General features: G+C 42.7%; 1 protein-coding gene across 1 annotated transcript in view; it reads left to right on the top strand.

Moving 5' to 3' along the window:
- Positions 1–19,704, top strand: part of MTHFD1 (methylenetetrahydrofolate dehydrogenase, cyclohydrolase and formyltetrahydrofolate synthetase 1) — a 146,830-nt gene that overhangs the window by 66,352 nt on the left and 60,774 nt on the right. Inside the window, exons 11-15 of the mRNA XM_073609414.1 lie at positions 3,280–3,453; positions 12,603–12,739; positions 13,826–13,872; positions 15,535–15,642; positions 17,760–17,834. Coding sequence (XP_073465515.1) covers positions 3,280–3,453; positions 12,603–12,739; positions 13,826–13,872; positions 15,535–15,642; positions 17,760–17,834 — 541 coding nt within the window. The remainder of the gene's footprint in view (positions 1–3,279; positions 3,454–12,602; positions 12,740–13,825; positions 13,873–15,534; positions 15,643–17,759; positions 17,835–19,704) is intronic.

Here is a 19,704-nt window from a genome sequence, read left to right as displayed (position 1 = left end):
GTTGTTTATCAACAGAACAAGCTCTCCTGAAAATGTATCGGTTAAGAGTGTTGAGACAAACCATTTACCATGAGTCTGTTGTTTATCAACAGAACAAGCTCTCCTGAAAATGTATCGGTTAAGAGTGTTGAGACAAACCATTTACCATGAGTCTGTTGTTTATCAACAGAACAAGCTCTCCTGAAAATGTATCGGTTAAGAGTGTTGAGACAAACCATTTACCATGACAGGGATGCTTACAATGATCAGCTTTTTTTTATGTAAAAACCTTTATCCCAAGAGGAACTAAACTTTATATACAGTATCTCACAAAAGTGAGTACACCCCTCACATTTTTGTATATATTTTATTATATCTTTTCATGTGACAACACTGAAGAAATGACACTTTGCTACAATGTAAAGTAGTGAGTGTACAGCTTGTATAACAGTGTAAATTTGCTGTCCCCTCAAAATAACTCAACACACAGCCATTAATGTCTAAACCGCTGGCAACAAAAGTGAGTAAACCCCTGAGTGAAAATGTCCAAATTGGGCCCAAAGTGTCAATATTTTGTGTGGCCACCATTATTTTCCAACACTGCCTTAACCCTCTTGAACATGGAGTTCACCAGAGCTTCACAGGTTGCCACTGGAGTCCTCTTCCACTCCTCCATGATGACATCACGGAGCTGGGGGATGAAGAGACCTTGCGCTCTTCCACCTTCTGTTTGAGAATGCCCCACAGATGCTCAATAGGGTTTAGGTCTGGAGACATGCTTGGCCAGTACATCACCTTTACCCTCAGCTTCTGTAGCAAGGCAGTGGTTGCCTTGGAGGTGTGTTTGGGGTCATTATCATGTTGGAATACTGCCCTGTGGCCCAGTCTCCAAAGGGAGGGGATCATGCTCTGCTTCAGTATGTCACAGTACATGTTGGCATTCATGGTTCCCTCAATGAACTGTAGCTCCCCAGTGTCGGCAGCACTCATGCAGCTCGAGACCATGACACTCCCACCGCCATGCTTGACTGTAGGCAAGACACACTTGTCTTTGTACTCCTCACCTGGTTGCCGCCACACACGATTGACACCATCTGAACCAAATAAGTTTATCTTGGTCTCATTAGACTACAACCCAGCAACCCTGAATACAAGCCAACGCAGGATCAGACAGAGGAGGAGGGATATATACCCCTCAGGCGCCTACAAATATAGGCACACACACACGATCAAAATTAGAGAACAACCTACAATTTCAAAAAATTTCAAGGTCACTGCTTAGTCCTATTTGAAATGATCTAAACCGGAGTAAAAGAGCAGTTTTGTTAAGCATATTTCATGAGTTACATATATTTTGAAGCACAGAATAACAAACTTCGATGAGATTTGATAAAGAACAACAAAATTAGAGAAAACTTTCAGACACCTAACAGTTATTGGTGTTAATCTGTAACTTGTGCTAATTTTATTTATCTGTCAAACTTCTAAAGTGACTGAAACCCCCCAGCAGCAGGTTGTCCAGATGAAGGCCAAAGGGATGACCCTTTCAGCCATAGGAAGAGAAGTTTGTTGTTCCAAATCTGAGATTTCTAGAATATCGCATCTTTATATCACAAACTCATTCAAGTCCCCCAAGAAGGCTGGTCATCCACTAAAGACAAATGCAAGAGAGGACAGGATAATGCGAAGAATCTCAATGGGTAATCGGTTCAACACTACAGCTGCGATTGCTCGCCAGTTCAGTGCTGAACAGAGTCAGGATCTGTCTCGTCGTTTAAGAGAATTTGGACTGAAAGCCCACTCTGCATTGATCAAACCTCTCATTAGCAGAAAGAATCAAAAAGGCTAGACTAACCTTTGCTGAGGAGCATGTTGTGTGGACAGAGGAGAACTGGTCCAAAGTTCACTTTAGCGATGAAAGCAAGTTTAATTTATTTGGGTCCGATGGGAAACATTATGTTCTTCATCAAACTGGGGAAAGACTGAACCCCAAGTGTGTAAAGAAGTCAGTGAAAGGTGGAGGGGGAAGAGTCATGGTCTGGGGGATGTTTTCTGCAGCAGGAGTTGGGACTCTTATACAGCTACATGGCAGAGTGAATGTAAATGTTTATCAGAACCTTCTTCAACAACATGCGGTTCCTTCTCTGCGTCCATCACCCAATCAGCCAGCAATTTTTATGCACGACAATGCCCCCAGTCATTACAGCAAATAGGATAAAGCAGTTCCTTGAAGCTGAAAACATTGAAATAATGAAATGGCCAGCCCTGAGTCCTGATCTAAACCCAATAGAAAACCTCTGGAAAATCCTTTGCAACAAAAAGTTATGCACAAGAAACCCACTACAGTCACCGAACTGTGGAAGAGGCTGGAAGAAGAGTGGAACAAAATCACACCAGAGCAGTGTGAGAGACTAGTGATGTCCTGTGCAAAGCAAATGTGCTGAAGTGATTGAAAGCAAGGGCCTGTACACTTCCTACTAATTGTCGGAACCTTCAAAAATGTTTGTTTCAATTTTAGTTTAATTTTAATTTTTCTAATTTTGATCATTGTGTTTTCTACAAAAAAAAATAAAAATAAATATATATATATATATATATATATATCTATAGATTATATATATATATATATATATATATATATATATATATATATTCTATAGATAGATATATATATATATATATATATATAATCTATAGATATATATATATATATATATATATATATATATATACACATCTCTATCTATCTAGATAGATAGATAGAGATATATATATATAGAGAGAGAGAGAGATATCTATATATATATAATATAGCTCTAGAAAAAAAACGAAATACCTTTTTATTTTTTACATTATGACCACATAATCTCTCTTCTCCGTTGCATAAGGGGTTTAGAGAGCTAGGGGTGGAGTAACAGCAGCACACTGATCTTCCCAGTAAATGGCTGTACGGGAAGCATGTCAGCACAAGTATTTGCCATTGGAGAACAATCGGGCTGTTCTTCTAGCACAGCCAGAAAACTGACCACACTGGGATGGGTGTGCTCTCACGCCTAGTATGGTCAGTTTGATATAGCAAAGCAGGGGGACTGGCAGGGTCGCCAGGTATGTCACACAAAGAAAGCAATACAAAGAGAATAGGATGCTTTTTAACACAAGTACATGGTACAACAGACACATATCCAGAAAATGAAATCTTGGGGTATGATTTTCTTTAAGGCCTTTCTCAACATTATATTTAGGTTATGTTCTGAAACATCTTCCACGTTTTTGATCATCTTGATTTGTGTACCTTTACAGTGACATTGAGGTCTCTCGTTCCTGTGTGCCAAAACCCATTTCAAAGATTGCAGAAGAGACTGGCCTGCGCTCAGAAGAAGTGGAACCCTATGGTCAGATGAAAGCCAAAGTCCTGCTATCTGCTTATAAACGGTTACAAGGACAGCAAGATGGGAAATATGTCGTTGTGACTGGGTATGTGAATTGTTCCATTGTACATATAGGAGCTCAAGCCCCTTTGTGACCAGAGCTGAAGAGCTGACCCAGTTAGGGTTATTTAAGTGGGCCGGGGATTGGCTGGAACAATGTCCTGGTCTCCTTGATATCTAACAGCAGGAAGCAGAAGAGACAGCGTGCTGTGCCCCAACTTTTTCGAATGGATGGGCCACTGTGGGGTTTATTTACTAAAGCTAGAGTGTAAAATCAGACTCACTTCTGCAAAGAAACCAATCAGCTTCCAGGTTTTATTGCCAAACCTCAATTGAACAAGGTGAGGTTAGAAGCTGATCGACTACCGTGCAGAGCCGCACTGGATTCGGAGTGCTCCAGCTTTAGTAAATTGTCTCTTGTGTGTGTAGCATAGGGGTGCATAATTGAGTGTAGATAGTAATACTGCTCTCTGTTATAACTGAGCCCCACACACATATATAAATATACTATTTTACCAAAAGTATTGGGATGCCTGCCTTTACACGCACTCAAACTTTAATGGCATCCCAGTCTTAGACTGTAGGGTTCAATATTGAGTTGGCCCACCCTTTGCAGCTTTAACAGCTTCAACTCTTCTTGGAAGGTTGTCCACAAGGTTTAGGAGTGTGTCTATGGGAATGTTTGACCATTCTTCCAGAAGCACATTTGTGAGGTCAGGCACTGATGTTGGACAAGAAGGCCTGGCTCGCAGTCTCCACTCTTATTCACCACAAAGGTGTTCTATCGGGTTGAGGTCCGGACTCCCCAAACTTACTCATCCATGTTTTTTATGAACCTTGCTTTATGCACTGGTCCAAATCATTTGGTGGAGGGAGAATTATGGTGTGAATGGAACTTTTAAGGTGTCAGCATACCAAGACATTTTGGACAATTTCATACTCCCAACTTTGTGGGAACAGTTTGGGGATGGCCGCAGGGGTGTATCTGCCGCGAGGCAAGCAAGGCGTTTGCCTTGGGTGGCATTCTACAGGGGGGCAATGCTGCCACCCTGTAGAGTTCTGAGGGTAAGACACCGAGTGTGAAGCCTGTACGGTGAGGCTGTGCGCAGGCTAGTTTTATACAGTGTGTGTCGTGCAGTCTGCAGAGCCAGAGACCCATACAAAGAGGAGGGGCTCATGCTGGGATATGTAGTCCTTCACTTTTGGGGGATGTGACCCCCCAAAAAGCAAACGACTACAGGTCCCAGCATGAGCCCCTCAGAACTGAGAATTTGACACCCCGCCCTCCTCAACTAGTGAAGGACTACAGGTCCCAGGCACCAACCCATGAGATCTTAGGGGTTACATTCTTAGATCTCAGGAGTTCATGCTGGGACTTCTAGCCCTTTGGTTTTGAAGGGAGTCCCATCCTTAGATGTAAGGGGCTCATGCTGGAACTTCACTTTTGGGGATGTGACCCCCCCAAAAAGGACTACAGCTAGGTCCCAGCATGAATCCCTCAGAGCTGAGGACATGACATGACATCCCCCAACTAGAGAAGGACTACAAGTCCAAGCATTAACTCCTGAGATCTAAGAATGTAACTCCTTAAATCTCAGGGCCCAGTGTTCCTTTATTCTTGGACCACATAGCCACCACCAGAGACCCCATAGATTGCAAATTTATATGGGGGGGCGCCCGATTTTAGTCTTGCCCAGGGCAGCACAAAACCAAAATACACAACTGCATGGCCCCTTGCTGTTCCAACATGACTGCGCACCAGTGCACAAATCAAGGCCCAAAGACATGGATAAGTGAGTTTGGGGTGGAGGAACGTGACTGACCTGCACAGAGTCCTGACCTCAACCCGATAGAACACCTTTGGGATGAATTATAGCGGAGACTGCGAGCCAGGCCTTCTTGTCCAACATCAGTGCCTGACCTCACAAATGCACTTCTGGAAGAATGGTCAAACATTCCCATAGACACACTCCTAAACCTTGTGGACAGCCTTCCCAGAAGAGTTGAAGCTGTTATAGCTGCAAAGGGGGGGCCAACTCAATATTGAACCCTACGGACTAAGACTGGAATGCCATTAAACTTAATCTGCGTGTAAAGGCAGGCGTCACAATACTTGTTGTATTTTAGATGGAAACAAAGGGGCCTATTATAACATTTTAAAAGCAGTGCTTTAGCAAGCAGTGCCCATTTATAAAGCATAGCTATGTGCTCTGCTGGCTTCAGAGAGAACTCCGTGGGGTTTTGCTGGCTAAATGCCATGTCCCAATTTCTGCAAATAGTAATAAAACACTTTATTATAACTGGGCCCAATATATATTTCCTTTTGCTAAATTGGGTCATGGATGTGTTTGTGATGAGTTTGCCCAAAACTGGTAGCAAGTAATATAGCACACTCCTATCTTTGTTTCAAATAACACACAAAACTATTAATACAAGACTATTAACAATGAGATTAAAGGATAATGTGCAATTTACTATTTTTATTTTATTTGGGAGCCTGGAAAGTAGTGCACCAGTGATCAGCAGATTGCTGGTGCCATGCATGTTGCCAACAGACTATCATTGTAAGCTGTCTGCCCCATACATCGTACGGCCAGGCAGTTTCACACTGACTGGAAGAATAAATGAACTACCACAGTGCCTTGGTAGTTCATTGAGAACTACAAGCTGACAACTGCAATGGCTGTCAGTAGTTGTCGTTCATTCATTCACAGGACTCTGCTCGGCTGCACTCTTCAAAAAGTGACAGCTTGTACGGGAAACCTCTCCCTGTACTGCTGTCCTAGTGAGAGTTTGGATCGCTGAGCCACTACAGGAACACAGGAACACCCTAAAAATGGGTGCAATATATTACATATTCCCAAAGCTGAATTTATCCTTTAATGCATTACAGGGATGATTAGTACACATCAAAGCACAGCGCAAACAGTATTACTGTTCCAGTGTGCTCACAACAAACAACTAAAGTGCCACAACTGTGGATATAAAATCTGCACAAAAAACTTTCTTACAAAGTGCTGGTGTGCAGAAATTCCTAAGGCTCCATGCACACTGAAGCTCATAAACGTCCGTTTTTGGGAGTTTGGGCGTTTTTTTTTAACAGCCCATAAACTTCCTTCTGTTATCCTATGTGTCCATGCACACATGGACGTTTTTGGATGTTTATCAGCAGTGGAGTTTATGGGCTGTTTTCTGAACGCCATAAAATCGCGTTCAGGAGTCGTTTTTCTGACCAAAAAAACGCCAAACGCTGATAAACGCTTAAAAACGTGGCTCACCAGCGTTTTTTAACATTTTTGATCCATTGAAAAAAATAAATACATTTAAAAAAAAAAACAAAACCGCTAAAAACCGCTAACGTGGAAAAACGCTAAAAAAAGCTTATAAAAGCTATTGCAAAAACATAAAAATTTTTTGAAAGACTCACTGCAAAGCTACTGGCGTTTTTATAATGTTATTTTAATGTCCAGTGTGCATGGAGCCTAAAAGTGCTGTAGTGCGCCAAACAGTCGCACAGTGAAATTTCTGCACACCAGCACTTTGGAAGAAAGTATTTTTTGGGGACTGTTTAGTCTACAATACCATTTGAACTCTACAAATATCTGTTTGGAATATACAATTTGTTGGACTATATATATTTTATATGCACAGTTGTGGCACTTTAGTTGTTTGTTGTTAGCACACTGCATACTGTTTGCGCTGTGCTTTGATGTGTACTATTGATTATTTTGGCCGGACGCTGTGCATGGGTGGGTAGGCGGGGTAGTGGGCGAGGCTTAGATCTGTTGGTGGAGCGCCGCTGTGTATGGGAGGGCTGTAATGTCAGGAGGAGGAGGGTGGTGGGGGGGATCACAGGGACAGTCCCGGGCTGCAGAGAGAGAGAGAAGGGTGAGTGCTGGCTGTATGGGTGTATTGGTGTACTTCATGAGATAGCCAGAATAGATAGAATTTGTTCTCCATGTGATCACTGCAAGAAAGAATCATCCGTCAGAGGAGAGAAGTCACATCCCATTCCATATATTCACCCTTCTTATATTACATTACATCATTACCATACATCATCACATAGCACTGTGCTCAATATATATGACATCACCGCCATATGACATTGAGAGGGGATATGATTTCAATTTACAAATACTGTACTGGTGACCCCACAATAGGGATAAAACTTTTTCGCAGAAGAGAGTTTAATGAGACTCGGGGCCACTCATTACAATTAGAAGAAAAGAGGTTTAACCTTAAACTACGTAGAGGGTTCTTTACTGTAAGAGTGGTAAGGATGTGGAATTCCCTTCCACAGGCGGTGGTCTCAGCGGGGAGCATTGATAGCTTCAAGAAACTATTAGATAATCACCTGAATGACCGCAACATACAGGGATATGTAATGTAATACTGACACATAATCACACACATAGGTTGGACTTGATGGACTTGTGTCTTTTTTCAACCTCACCTACTATGTAACTATGTAACTATGTAACATCACACAGCAATGTGCTTATTGCCTCATTATACATTACATCACCTCCATATGACATCATACAGCACAACAAACTTTGTTGATGCACTTTAATATAAAAAAAAAATCGGATTCAAATCGTGAATCAAGTTTTTTATTTAAAAAATCGCAGATTTTTTTTTTTTTGGGGGGGGGGGGGGGGGATCTCCCAGCCCTAACACATATACACACGTTACAGGAATTGTTTGCTATTATATAATGAAGTGAACACATAATCCCTGTAATTCATGTAGACTCTCATTAAAAATCTGTCTACTGTCATTGCAACAAATGGCACAACTTGCAATAGATTCATGTAACTGTCAATATAGAGTTTAGTTTAATAAATTGCTTTAGACAGAATTTTGTCTTTATCACTTCCTTCGATACTTACATGTATGACAAAATTTACTCCACTTTTCATGTGATCTCACTGATATGGCAGTATTTCCTAATTCATTTATTGCAGCCATAGTGACAGAATTTAAAAGTGTGGCACATTAGAGCTACCCAAATTTGTGTTGGAATTAGAAAGAACACTGTTGCACGGCTTTCATAAATTAGGCACAAGACTTTCTAATGTGGCCATAATCAGAAAAGTGGCAGAAATGCTTTGGTAAATTGCCTCCAATAAATATTACCACCCAAGACACCATTACACATCTCAAACCTGTGAAACAATTAGGCTTCATTCACACGGGCACATTGACCTGTATCTCCGTGTAGACTGTTAATGCACCTGGTGAATGACAAGTGCTCTGTGCAGCCAGCCTGTCAAAATGACCTGTATCCAGAGCTGTGTCTGTCCCTGCAAAGATGTAGACACTTGTATATGTGGGAAGATCCGTACAGCCATTGTTCCGTCCCCGCTGCACTCTTCCCTGTGTGTAGCTCGACATGCAGCTAAACCCTCCTATTCTGCAATGAGCCAGACTGAGGGTGAAACTATCAGGAAAAAACAAAGGTACATATAATCAGTGTATGAAAATACAATGAAAGCTAGGCTGTAAATGGCGTTAATTCTCACCAGCGATGCTGAGTTTAGGGGATGCAAACAGATTCAAGTTTTTAATCCAACATGAGATCTGATAGCTGGTTCTTTCTTTCAGTCTCTAAGATGGAGTCTGAGCTCCCAGGATGCACCGGTTTATCTTCCTGATGCCGGCCATACACTTTATGAAAAATCGGCCGAAATTCGGTCATTTAAACAGTTCATTCGTTTTTCGGCCAGTTAATGGGCAAAAATCGGTAATCGGTTGGGGCGTTTTTGAGCCGAAAAAACGAAGGACAAGTTTGGAAATCTTCTGCCGAATGAACGATAAATTGAAAGGTTAATGTGTTTCCCGTCCAAACTGTTTACACTAGGTATATGTGAAAAAACGAACAAAAAACTGATTCATTTATGTCCATTGAACGATTTATCTGTAATTACATGATGGCACTATCGTTTGCTCTTACGACTGAATTTTCATTTTTCGAAAATGGGTTTGAACGATTTTTCGTATAGTGTATGGCCAGCATTAGACTGAAGATAGATGGGAACTTTTGTTAAAGCTGAACATTTTCTGCAAAACTGTACATTTACCACCAGCTCCATCTTGTGGTCAAATTTGATATTGCAGGCAAAACAACTTAAAGAGGAGTTCCGCCCGCCCCTTTAAACATTAAAAGTCAGCAGCTACAAATACTGTAGCTGCTGACTTTTACATTAGGACACTTATGCCGCGTACACACAAGCAGACTTTACGGCAGACTTTGCCGGCTGACTTTTCGACGGACTTTACGACGGACTTTCTGAATGAACGGACTTGCCTACACACAATCAACCAGTCCGCCGAATTCGTACATGATGACGTACGACCGGACTAAAATAAGGAAGTTCATAGCCAGTAGCCAATAGCTGCCCTAGTGTGGCTTTTTGTCCGTCGAACTAGCATACAGACGAGCGGACTTTTCGACCGGACTCAGGTCCGTCGGATAGATTTGAAACATGTTTCAAATCTAAGTCCGTCCAACTTTTGAGAAAACAAAGTCCGCTGGAGCCCACACACGATCGAATTGTCCGACGAAATCCCATCCGCCGGGCAAAGTCTGCCGTAAAGTCCGCTCGTGTGTACGCGGCATTAGGCTTCATGTACACTGCTGCTGGTAAATGGACATTTGGGGACAGTTGGGCGTTTATTTTCAGCTGCCCCTGAACTCTCCTTTATGTTATCTTATCAGTACATGTACACAGGGTGTTTATAGTCATTTCTAGACAGTTTAGGAGATATTTATCATATACGCTTGCGCCGTCATCATCGGCGCATGCGCACTTTAGAAAGGGCACGATCGTGCCGTTTCTATAGGGCCCGTGGCGTGACCGTCGGCGGGAGTGACGTCACGCGACCAGTCATGGAGCCCCAGAAGGAAGAGGGGTCATGGATGCTTCCACCAGCGTTGTATGCAATGCATACTAGCCCATTATGCTTTTACTTTGCAGGGGAATAAAGAGGAAGTAAAACCCATAAGGGTTTACTTCCTCTTTAAGACAGCCTATGGAATTAGAATTGGCTACTAGTGACAAAAAATAACCCCTGCAGCATTTTTTAATGCAGTGCAACAAAATGCGCTGTATGTGTGTTGTGGTGCACTCCAGGGCAGGTGGATTGCATGCTACTGTAGTTGAGCATTGGCATGTTTCTAAATGAATATCGCTGCTATTCATGACCCAAAGGCTGTGCATTACTGCAACACCTAGAAGTAAACTCCAGCCTGCATAGAATGCATTAAGGTAAAAAACCTTAAGGCTTTACAACCACTTTAAGCTGGCCATGAATGAGTAGTTTTTATTACAGTTCAGCCAGGAGGCTGAACGAAATAAAAAAAAGAACAGGTTCTTTCATCCACACAAATGAGGTGGATAAAGGGATTTCACTCGCCAGGACATTGTATTCTGACAGAGGTACCCAGCGTTGTCAGAATACACTGATCAGCGGCTGCAGGCACTGATCGATAAATGTTTTCCTAATTGTTCATTGGAAAATGGCCACACACTGAGGTACTGCCACACACCAGTTACGTCAAATTTCGATTTAGTTTTAGTCATAGTTTTTTGACTAAAATGCCATTTTAGTTTTGGTCGTATTTTAGTCAACTAAAAACCCTCATGGGTTTAGTTTAATTGTAATGCATTATTTAGGCATTTCTCTAGAATTGCCAAAAGCATTATATACTCCTGGAGTGAAAATCTAATAACATATTATTTATGGTATTAAGGTTTGAACATGCGCTACAGACACCGATTTAGCCGTTGGGATTTAAAACGCCTTTATAAATAAAACCAAGTATCATAAACAAAAATATTGCTTTTTGACAAACTGAAGTGCAACTTTAAAATATATAAAAAAAAAAAACTCTAAACTCTATTGGCTGTAATGCCATTGCACATATTACCTGAATATATTACCAACATTAAAGTGGTTGTAAAGGCAGAAGATTTTTTTTTATCTAATTGCATTCTATACATTAAGATAAAAAGCCTTCTGTGTGCAGCAGCCCCCCTAATACTTACCTGAGCCCCATCTCGATCCAGACTTGGCTGTCCAGACTCTCCCTCCTCATTGGCTGACACAGCAGCTGGGACTATTGGCTCTCGCTGTTGTCAGTCAAGTCAGTGAACCAATGAGGAGAGAGGGGGCAGGGCCGAGCCATGGCTCCGTGTCTGAATAGACACACAGAGCAGCGGCTCGGTTCGTATGCCCCCATAGCAAGCTGTTTGCTGTCGGGGTACTCGGCAGGAGGGAAAGGCCAGGAGCGCCGGCAAGGGACTCGAGAAGAGGAGGATCGGAGCTGCTCTGTGCAAAACCATTACACAGAGCAGGTAAGTAATGACATGTTTGTTATTAAAAAAAAAAAAAAAACAAGACTTTAATATCACTTTAAATATTGAGAAAAAAAATAAAAGGCTTTTTTATTTATTTTTTTCGGCAGCTTAGTAGATGGCCTCTACCTCTTCTTAAGTGGTAGTGCAGTGTTCATTTTAATGCCAAATTTTGATTTAGTTTTAGTCATAGTCTTTTGACTAAAATTCCAGGGTGCTGTTGAGTTCTCTAGGTAGTTCATTGATCTTCCTGTTACTCAGTAACTGCCTACCCGTATGAGGTATGGGCAGACAGCTACATAGACAGTCTGCAGAACCGTGGCATTACATCCATGATCTGCTGATCATGGGTGCAATACTTTACATGCTCCTAACAAAAAAAAATGCATATTTTTTACCTGCAAAAAAATGTGCATTTATTATTTATTTTTTGGGAAAGGTGAACTTACCCTTTAAATTATCCAGACTGGTCAACAAGAACATTGCTACCTTCAGGAATTTTGTTAATGAGACCCCCTTGTATTTCCATTTCACTCACAGCACTGTCGACATCAAAAGCCATTATCAATTAATGATACTGTCTCCATGTTTTGGGCTGGACCAATACTGCCATAGATAATATTCCATCTGATCCATTGGGTATATTTTTAAGCCCCCTGATGCATGTTGCCTGTCTGCCCCATCGTTTATTTTATATGAATGTTGCTGACTAAATGTATTCGCCTGTCATCATCTTATTTGGTAAATGGCTTCCCATCCAAAGGTCAGGTGGAAGCTGAAGCTCTAGTGAACATAAGTCTATTTGTCTAATAGATGCACTTTGTCTGTACAGTATAACACCAACCCCCCTGGGAGAAGGGAAAAGCACTACCACCATCGGACTGGTCCAGGCGCTGGGAGCTCATCTGAAGCTCAATGCGTTCGCTTGTGTCAGACAACCTTCTCAAGGACCAACATTTGGAATCAAAGGCAAGTGGAAAGGACAACTTCCCTTTTAAGCCAGCCATACATGTTTCGAAATTCAGCTGGTCACTGCTGAACCTGACAAATTTCGATCCATGTATGGGCAGGGTGGTTGTACAGAAGTCAATCTACTGACAACCGCTGGTCGGTGTATTCTGGCGGTGGGGAAGTCTCCCCGCTCTCAGAATACAATAGCTCAGCAGGAGGATTCCCCCATCTACCTCCAACTTGTGGATAGGGGAATTAAGTCCGTTTTTTTTTTTTTTTTTTCATTCAACCCGCTGGATGAATGGAAAAAATGGATTCATGTATGGGCTGCCTTAGTTTGATTTAAAGTAGATGTAAACCCAATGTCATCCTTTCTAAACTACTGCCATAGGGGTTATCTATAAGGATATACAAGCCTCCTGCATGTATCTTTACCTGTCAAATGTCTCCCCTCTGTCTGTTATGAGACCCGAAAAACTGCAGATTCTGTGGGCGGGGTCTGTTGTCTGGAGCTCGGTGGGTGGAGTCGTGATGTCAGTAGACTCCCCGCCCACCTCTACACTCCCCTTGTCAATATGCATTTTCTCCTGTGTATTTCTTACACTGAACTTCTGCTATGATCTCTAACATCCAGTGAAAAGACAGGAAAGTAACCACATGACTTCAGCATGCCAAATCATGCTGAGGTGTGGAACAGCCAATCCTTGCAGAGCTGCTGAAGAAAGGAGTGGGGGTGGGAATTAAAAAATAATGCATGTCTTAGGCTAGTGCACGAGATATGTAAATCACCTGTCACTCACAGCAAGGGGGAGGATTTGACAAAGTTTTTCTCTGTTTGTCAAGTTTTATCTCACTGAACAATAAGAGGATTGCTCAGAGCTGGATTAACTCTGTGTGGCAAGACTGGGCTCAAATGATAGGAATCTTATACTCTACATTATGACATCAAAAAAAGAAAAAAAAAATTCGGGTTTACATCCACTTTAAGGCAGTTTTCTTAACAACCACTTTGATACATGACCAACTAACCCCTTCCCCAGACAGATAATGAATGGCGATTTTTATTTTTTTATTTTTATTATTTTGGTTCTTGCTCGTTTATAGGTGGAGCTGCAGGAGGAGGATACTCTCAAGTTATCCCCATGGAAGAGGTAAATGTCTATTTCCACTGTGTCAGTTTAGTTTAGTAATTTTACTGAAAGCCAGCTGCTATCGGCTTAATGCCGACAATCTGACCTTTTGTGATAAAAATGTCATGAAAATTGGCTACAATTCAGAATATGCGCAACTTTCCTAAAAATTGTTCAACTTTCCCACTGTTTGTGCTGGTGGAGTGACCAGTTTTGCATAAACATCCCTGCAACTTAATAATCTCATACTGACTGCAGTTCTCCACAATGATAATAATTTGAGTCCAGTTGGAAAATCATTAAATCCAAACTCTGTCATTTTTTGCAGTCTTGAACACAAGACTAACCAATTATCGTGAACGTTTGCTGAAAAATTATATTGCTCAAAAGAGCATCCTCTTGTCTATGTCTTACTTACAGCAACCCGTCAGATTTGCACTTAGGCCTGTTTCACAGGGGCTTCAGCTTGTATAAGAGCAATGTGAACAGCAAGCTTTGACAAAGCGATTGCAGAGCTTTCAGCAAGTTTTGTTGAAGCTTTTAAAGTGCCACTAAACTCCAGTTTGTAACTGTTGAACACAGATCCTAATGGGAGTGCTGATTGCCACTTTAAGCAAGCTGCTAGCAGGCTTTCAACAAGCTTATAGAAGTGCAGAAGTTTGCTAGCAGTTTGTTTAAAGTGGCAATCAGCACTGCCATTATGTTCTGTATTCAACATTTACAAACTGGAGATGACTGGTACTCTAAAAGCTTCATCAAAACTTGCTGAAAGCTCTACAAATGCTTTGTCAAAGCTTGCTGTTCACATTGCTCTCATACAAGCTGAGGCCTGTGTGAAACAAGCCTTTAAGTGTATGTAAAAACCTAACAATCATTTCTTTGATCTCTTTTTGTTATTTATTTTAAAGGCTATTGGAATATTTGTTTAGATAAATGCAAAACAATATCTGTTGATCCTGCCTGAATTCCAATGAGCTGATACCCTCCTGTAGGGAGCTCAGCTGACCATTTCAAACAATGTTATCATCCCAGCCTGTGTTCTTTCTGACTAAAGCCGGCCATAGATGGATCGAATCACGGCCGGTTCAGCACAGACCGGCGAGATTTGATCTCTCTATGAGCAGGCTGGATGTACTGAATTTGATCTGTCAATCAGCTTCAGTACAATCAGCCTTTCTGATTTTTTTCATGCAGTCGCTGCAGCGGCTATAGCTGCCATAGCCACCAACAGCGATCATTGTGTTCTGGCAGGGAAGGCCCCCTGCTGGCAGAACACAACAGCACTTCAGGAAGGAAAGAAAATTGCTCGATTGACTCACACACACACACACACAAAAAATGGCATGCCAAATGTGGCATGTCAGGGGGTCACCATCACTTAAAGCAGAAGTTCAATTTATGGTGGAACTCCACTTTAAAGAACACATCCCTGCTATGTTATGGAAATAGGAAGGTAAGTGTGTTATTGGCAGGATCACCAAGTGATAATAAATGAAAAAATCCTGAAAAAGAAAAATGATGCAGCTGCTAACATCTAAGGATTGGCAAGTTGTATTATATTACATTTTTATTGGGTTTAGGTATAGGAACTATTTTGTTGCACAAGGCTGCTAGGTGTAAATATTTTTTGGTCCAAACCTTGTCTCATATCACACTTATTAAATGTACCTTGTTTATTTCCAGTTTAACCTCCATCTTACCGGGGACATTCACGCCATCACCGCAGCTAACAATCTAGTGGCTGCTGCTATTGACGCACGTATCTTTCATGAGCTGACACAGTCAGACAAGGTGAGAAGTCATTTCAAGTTTGTTTCAGAAGCAATTAAAAATCTCCACGCATCTTATTCCCAAGATTTCTCCTTGACAACCCGCTGTACTATAACATTTCTTCATAACACCAATAAAGTGATGGAGGAGCAATCAGTAGCAGCAAGATTGGGAGTGTTGAGCCATGTACATCAATCATCCAATTATCCATGACCCAGGAGCTTTAAACAGTGACTAAATGAGTTATCTGTGACTGTGCTGTACAGATGGGGCCATAAAAGGTGACTTTGTAGACAATTTTAAGTAGTATAAAAAAAAAAAAAGCCTGCATTGCCCCACACTTTAACCACTCCCATAATGTACCGGTATATGGCAGGTGTAGGGTGGTTAAAGGGCAGAAGTGGAGTGCCACTTAAAAGACTGTATGAGCCTCAGCTGCATGCACTGGTCAGTGATTTCTGGGTGCAATACATGGCTCTTAATAGGGTCCTATTGAGAGCTTTGTATTGTGCTCAGCTAAATGCACATGAACATGCCTGCAGGATTTAAAGCGGAGTTCCACACGAAAATGGAACTTCCGCTTTTCGGAACCCTCCCCCCCTCCGGTGTCACATTTGGCACCTTTCAGGGGGGGAGGGGGGTGCAGATACCTGTCTAAGACAGGTATTTGCACCCACTTCCGGCATAGACTCCCATGGGAGTCTATGCCTCTTCCCGTCCCGACCGCGCTGTCTGCTGGGAACACACAGCTCCCAGGAGAGAGCGGGGACCACTAGGGACGCGCAGCGCGACTCGCGCATGCGCAGTAGGGAACCGGGAAGTGAAGCCGCAACGTTTCACTTCCTGATTCCCTCACCTAGGATGGCGGCGGCAGCTGCCGAGAACCGAGCGGGTTCTCGGTGTCCCCTGCCGACATCGCTGGACCCTGGGACAGGTAAGTGGCCATGTATTAAAAGTCAGCAGCTGCAGTATTTGTAGCTGCTGGCTTTTAATATTTTTTTTTTTGGCAGTGTGGGTGAACCCCCGCTTTAAGGACCCCTATATAACAGCTGGCAGGGTAGCTGCTGCGACTGTGGTGAGGGCAGCATAGTACAAGGAAACTTCAAGTGGCCTCTTAAGCAGCTGCTGACAGCCACCCAAGTTGATGAAGAAGTTAGTGTCATAGTGATGGTCTCGTAAAATGCACCGTAAGCATGTGACTTATGGCTGCCCAGAGAAGCAGAATAGAAGCAATTATAATAAATTACTGATAACAAGTTAGAACACAACATTTGGGGTTAATGCAGGCGGTTGCAAGGAGGCAATACAGCATGGAAGAGCATACATAACCTTTGTAAAATCTCCCCCCCCCCCCCGGGAGCTATGGTTGCTGTATATAGCTGTCCACAGAAGACAATTATTGGATGCAGCTGTACACAGGTATACCTCATTACTGGCATAATCACACCCTCACACAGCAGCTATGGATCCCATAGTTTCCCCACAGATTCTGTATGCTCTTGCATGCTGTATGCCCCCCTTGCAGCCGTGTGCATGTGTACTTTAGGTTTATAGCATGGCAATTAAAGTGGTTCTCCACTCTGGGGAAAAAAAATAAAAAAATAAAAGTCAGCAGCTACAAATCCTGTAGCTGCTGACTTTTAAAACAAGACACTTATTTGTCCTGGGTCCAGTGCTGTCCTCACCCTAGCTATTTCTTTACTAGCCTTTGGGTTCCCGGCACCAGCATCTTAACTGTGGGCAGCTGGCTGTGCTGCTTGCGGCTTCACAGCTGGGTGCTCACTGCGCATGCGTGAGCCACACTGCAGTTCATGACCTGTGACGTGTCCCAGAAGACTGCGGGAGGGGGAGAAGAGAACTGCCACTTGGATCACCTAGGCCAGTGATGGTGAATCTTGGCACCCCAGCAGATGTTTTGGAACTACATTTCCCATAATGCTCATGTACTCTGCAGTGTAGTTGAGCCACATGGGATATGTAGTTCCAAAACATCGGGGGTGCCAAGGTTCGCCATCACTGACCTAGGCGATCCGAGCAGAATTGGGAGTGGATAACTAGGTACCCACACCCCCTGGAAAAAAAATGCAAAGACTTAATTTCACTGCCTGAGTTTCTAACATATTACTGTTGTTCTTTAGGCCCTTTACAACCGCCTAGTCCCTTCCAACAGTGGAGTACGCAGATTTTCAGACATACAGATCCGGAGACTTAAGGTAAGGCTATATTGTATGAAACCAAACCAGGCAAAGGATGAAGTGACTGCAAGAATCTGTTCCTGTTGGAGTTTTTGCCTAGTCCAGGGATGTGTTTTAGTCCCTAGAAATCTTTATTAAGCACCGGGGTTAAAATGTTACTGAGGTTATAAACTGACTTGCACTGATTTTCTTGTAAATTTTTTCAGAAAAGGTCCCCTCTTTTGCTTCATTGATGCTACATTATACTATGTTTTGTCATTTCTTGAGATTATAAAGCATTATGGAATACAAAGAAGTAATTTCTGCAGTTTTTTTTCATTTTTCTTCTGGGAATGTGGGGAAAATGTTCTACGTAGGGGAAGGCACTTACCAAGCACCTGTATTTTTATCCAGAAGAGCCTTGCTTGTGCTCCCCTTTGCCCAGACCAGGACTTATAGTTTTGTAGATTCTACATAAATTCTTTAAGGCTCGGTTCACACTAATGCGACAATCGCTCTGACTTTGGAGCACTTGTCCCATTAGAAGTCGGACCCCATTCTGTGCAATGGAACCGTTCTAATCGGTGCGACTTGTGTCGCTCCTAACTTAGAAAAACGGTTCCTGCACTACTTTTGGTCCAACTTTGGTATGACTCCCATTGACTTCTGTTACAGAAGTCGCATGCAAGTCATTCCAAAGTCATGCTGGTGTTCAACTTCAAAGTCGGGTGCCGTGTGAGCCGGGCCTAAAGTGAACTTTTCACATACATCATCTCACAAAAGTGAGTACACCCCTCATATTTTTGTAAATCTTTTATTATATCTTTTCATGTGACAACACTGAAGAAATGACACTTTGCTACAATGTAAAGTAGTGAGTGTACAGCTTGTATAACGGTGTAAATTTGCTGTCCTCTCAAAATAACTCAACACACAGCTATTAATGTCTAAACCGCTGGCAACAAAAGTGAGTACACCCCAAGTGAAAATGTCCAAATTGGACCCAAAGTGTCAATTATTTGTGTGGCCCCATTCTTTTCCAGCACTGCCTTAACCCTCTTGGGCATGGAGTTTACCAGAGCTTCACATGTTGCCACTGGAGTGCTCTTCCACTCCTCCATGATGACATAACAGAGCTGGTGGATGTTAGAGAACTTGCGCTCCTCCACCTTCCGTTTGAGGATGCCCCACAGATGCTCAATAGGGTTTAGGTCTGGAGACATGCTTGGCCAGTCCTTCACCTTTACCCTCAGCTTCTTTAGCAAGGCAGTGGTCGTCTTGGAGGTGTGTTTGGGGTCATTATCATGTTGGAATACTGCCTTGCGGCCCAGTCTCTGAAGGGAGGGGATCATTCTCTGCTTCAGTATGTCACAGTACATGTTGGCATTCATGGTTCCCTCAATGAGCTGTAGCTCCCCATTGCTGACAGCACTCATGCAGCCCCAGACGATGACACTCCCACCACCATGCTTTACTGTAGGCAAGACACACTTGTCTTTGTACTCCTCACTCGGTTGCCACCACACACATGTGCCACTATCTGAACCAAATAAGTTTATCTTGTTCTCATCAGACCACAGGACATGGTTCCAGTAATAAATGTCCTTAGTCTACTTGTCCTCAGTAAACTGTTTGCGGGCTTTCTCGTGCATCATCTTTGGAAGAGGCTTCCTTCTGGGATGACAGCCATGCAGACCAATTTGATGCAGTGTGTGGCGTATGGTCTGAGCACTGACAGGCTGACCCCCACCCCTTCAACCTCTGCAGCAATGCTAGCAGCACTCATACGTCTATTTCCCAAAGATAACCTCTGGATATGACGCTGAGCACGTGCACTTAACTCCTATGGTCTACCATGGCGAGGCCTGTTCTGAGTGGAACCTGTCCTCTTAAACCGCCGTATGGTCTT

This window comes from Aquarana catesbeiana, linkage group LG13 (assembly GCF_042186555.1).
Source record: "Aquarana catesbeiana isolate 2022-GZ linkage group LG13, ASM4218655v1, whole genome shotgun sequence".
Lineage (NCBI taxonomy): Eukaryota > Metazoa > Chordata > Amphibia > Anura > Ranidae > Aquarana > Aquarana catesbeiana.
The sequence above is the reverse complement of the archived record's forward strand: the minus strand, read 5'-3'. Positions and strand labels throughout refer to the sequence as shown.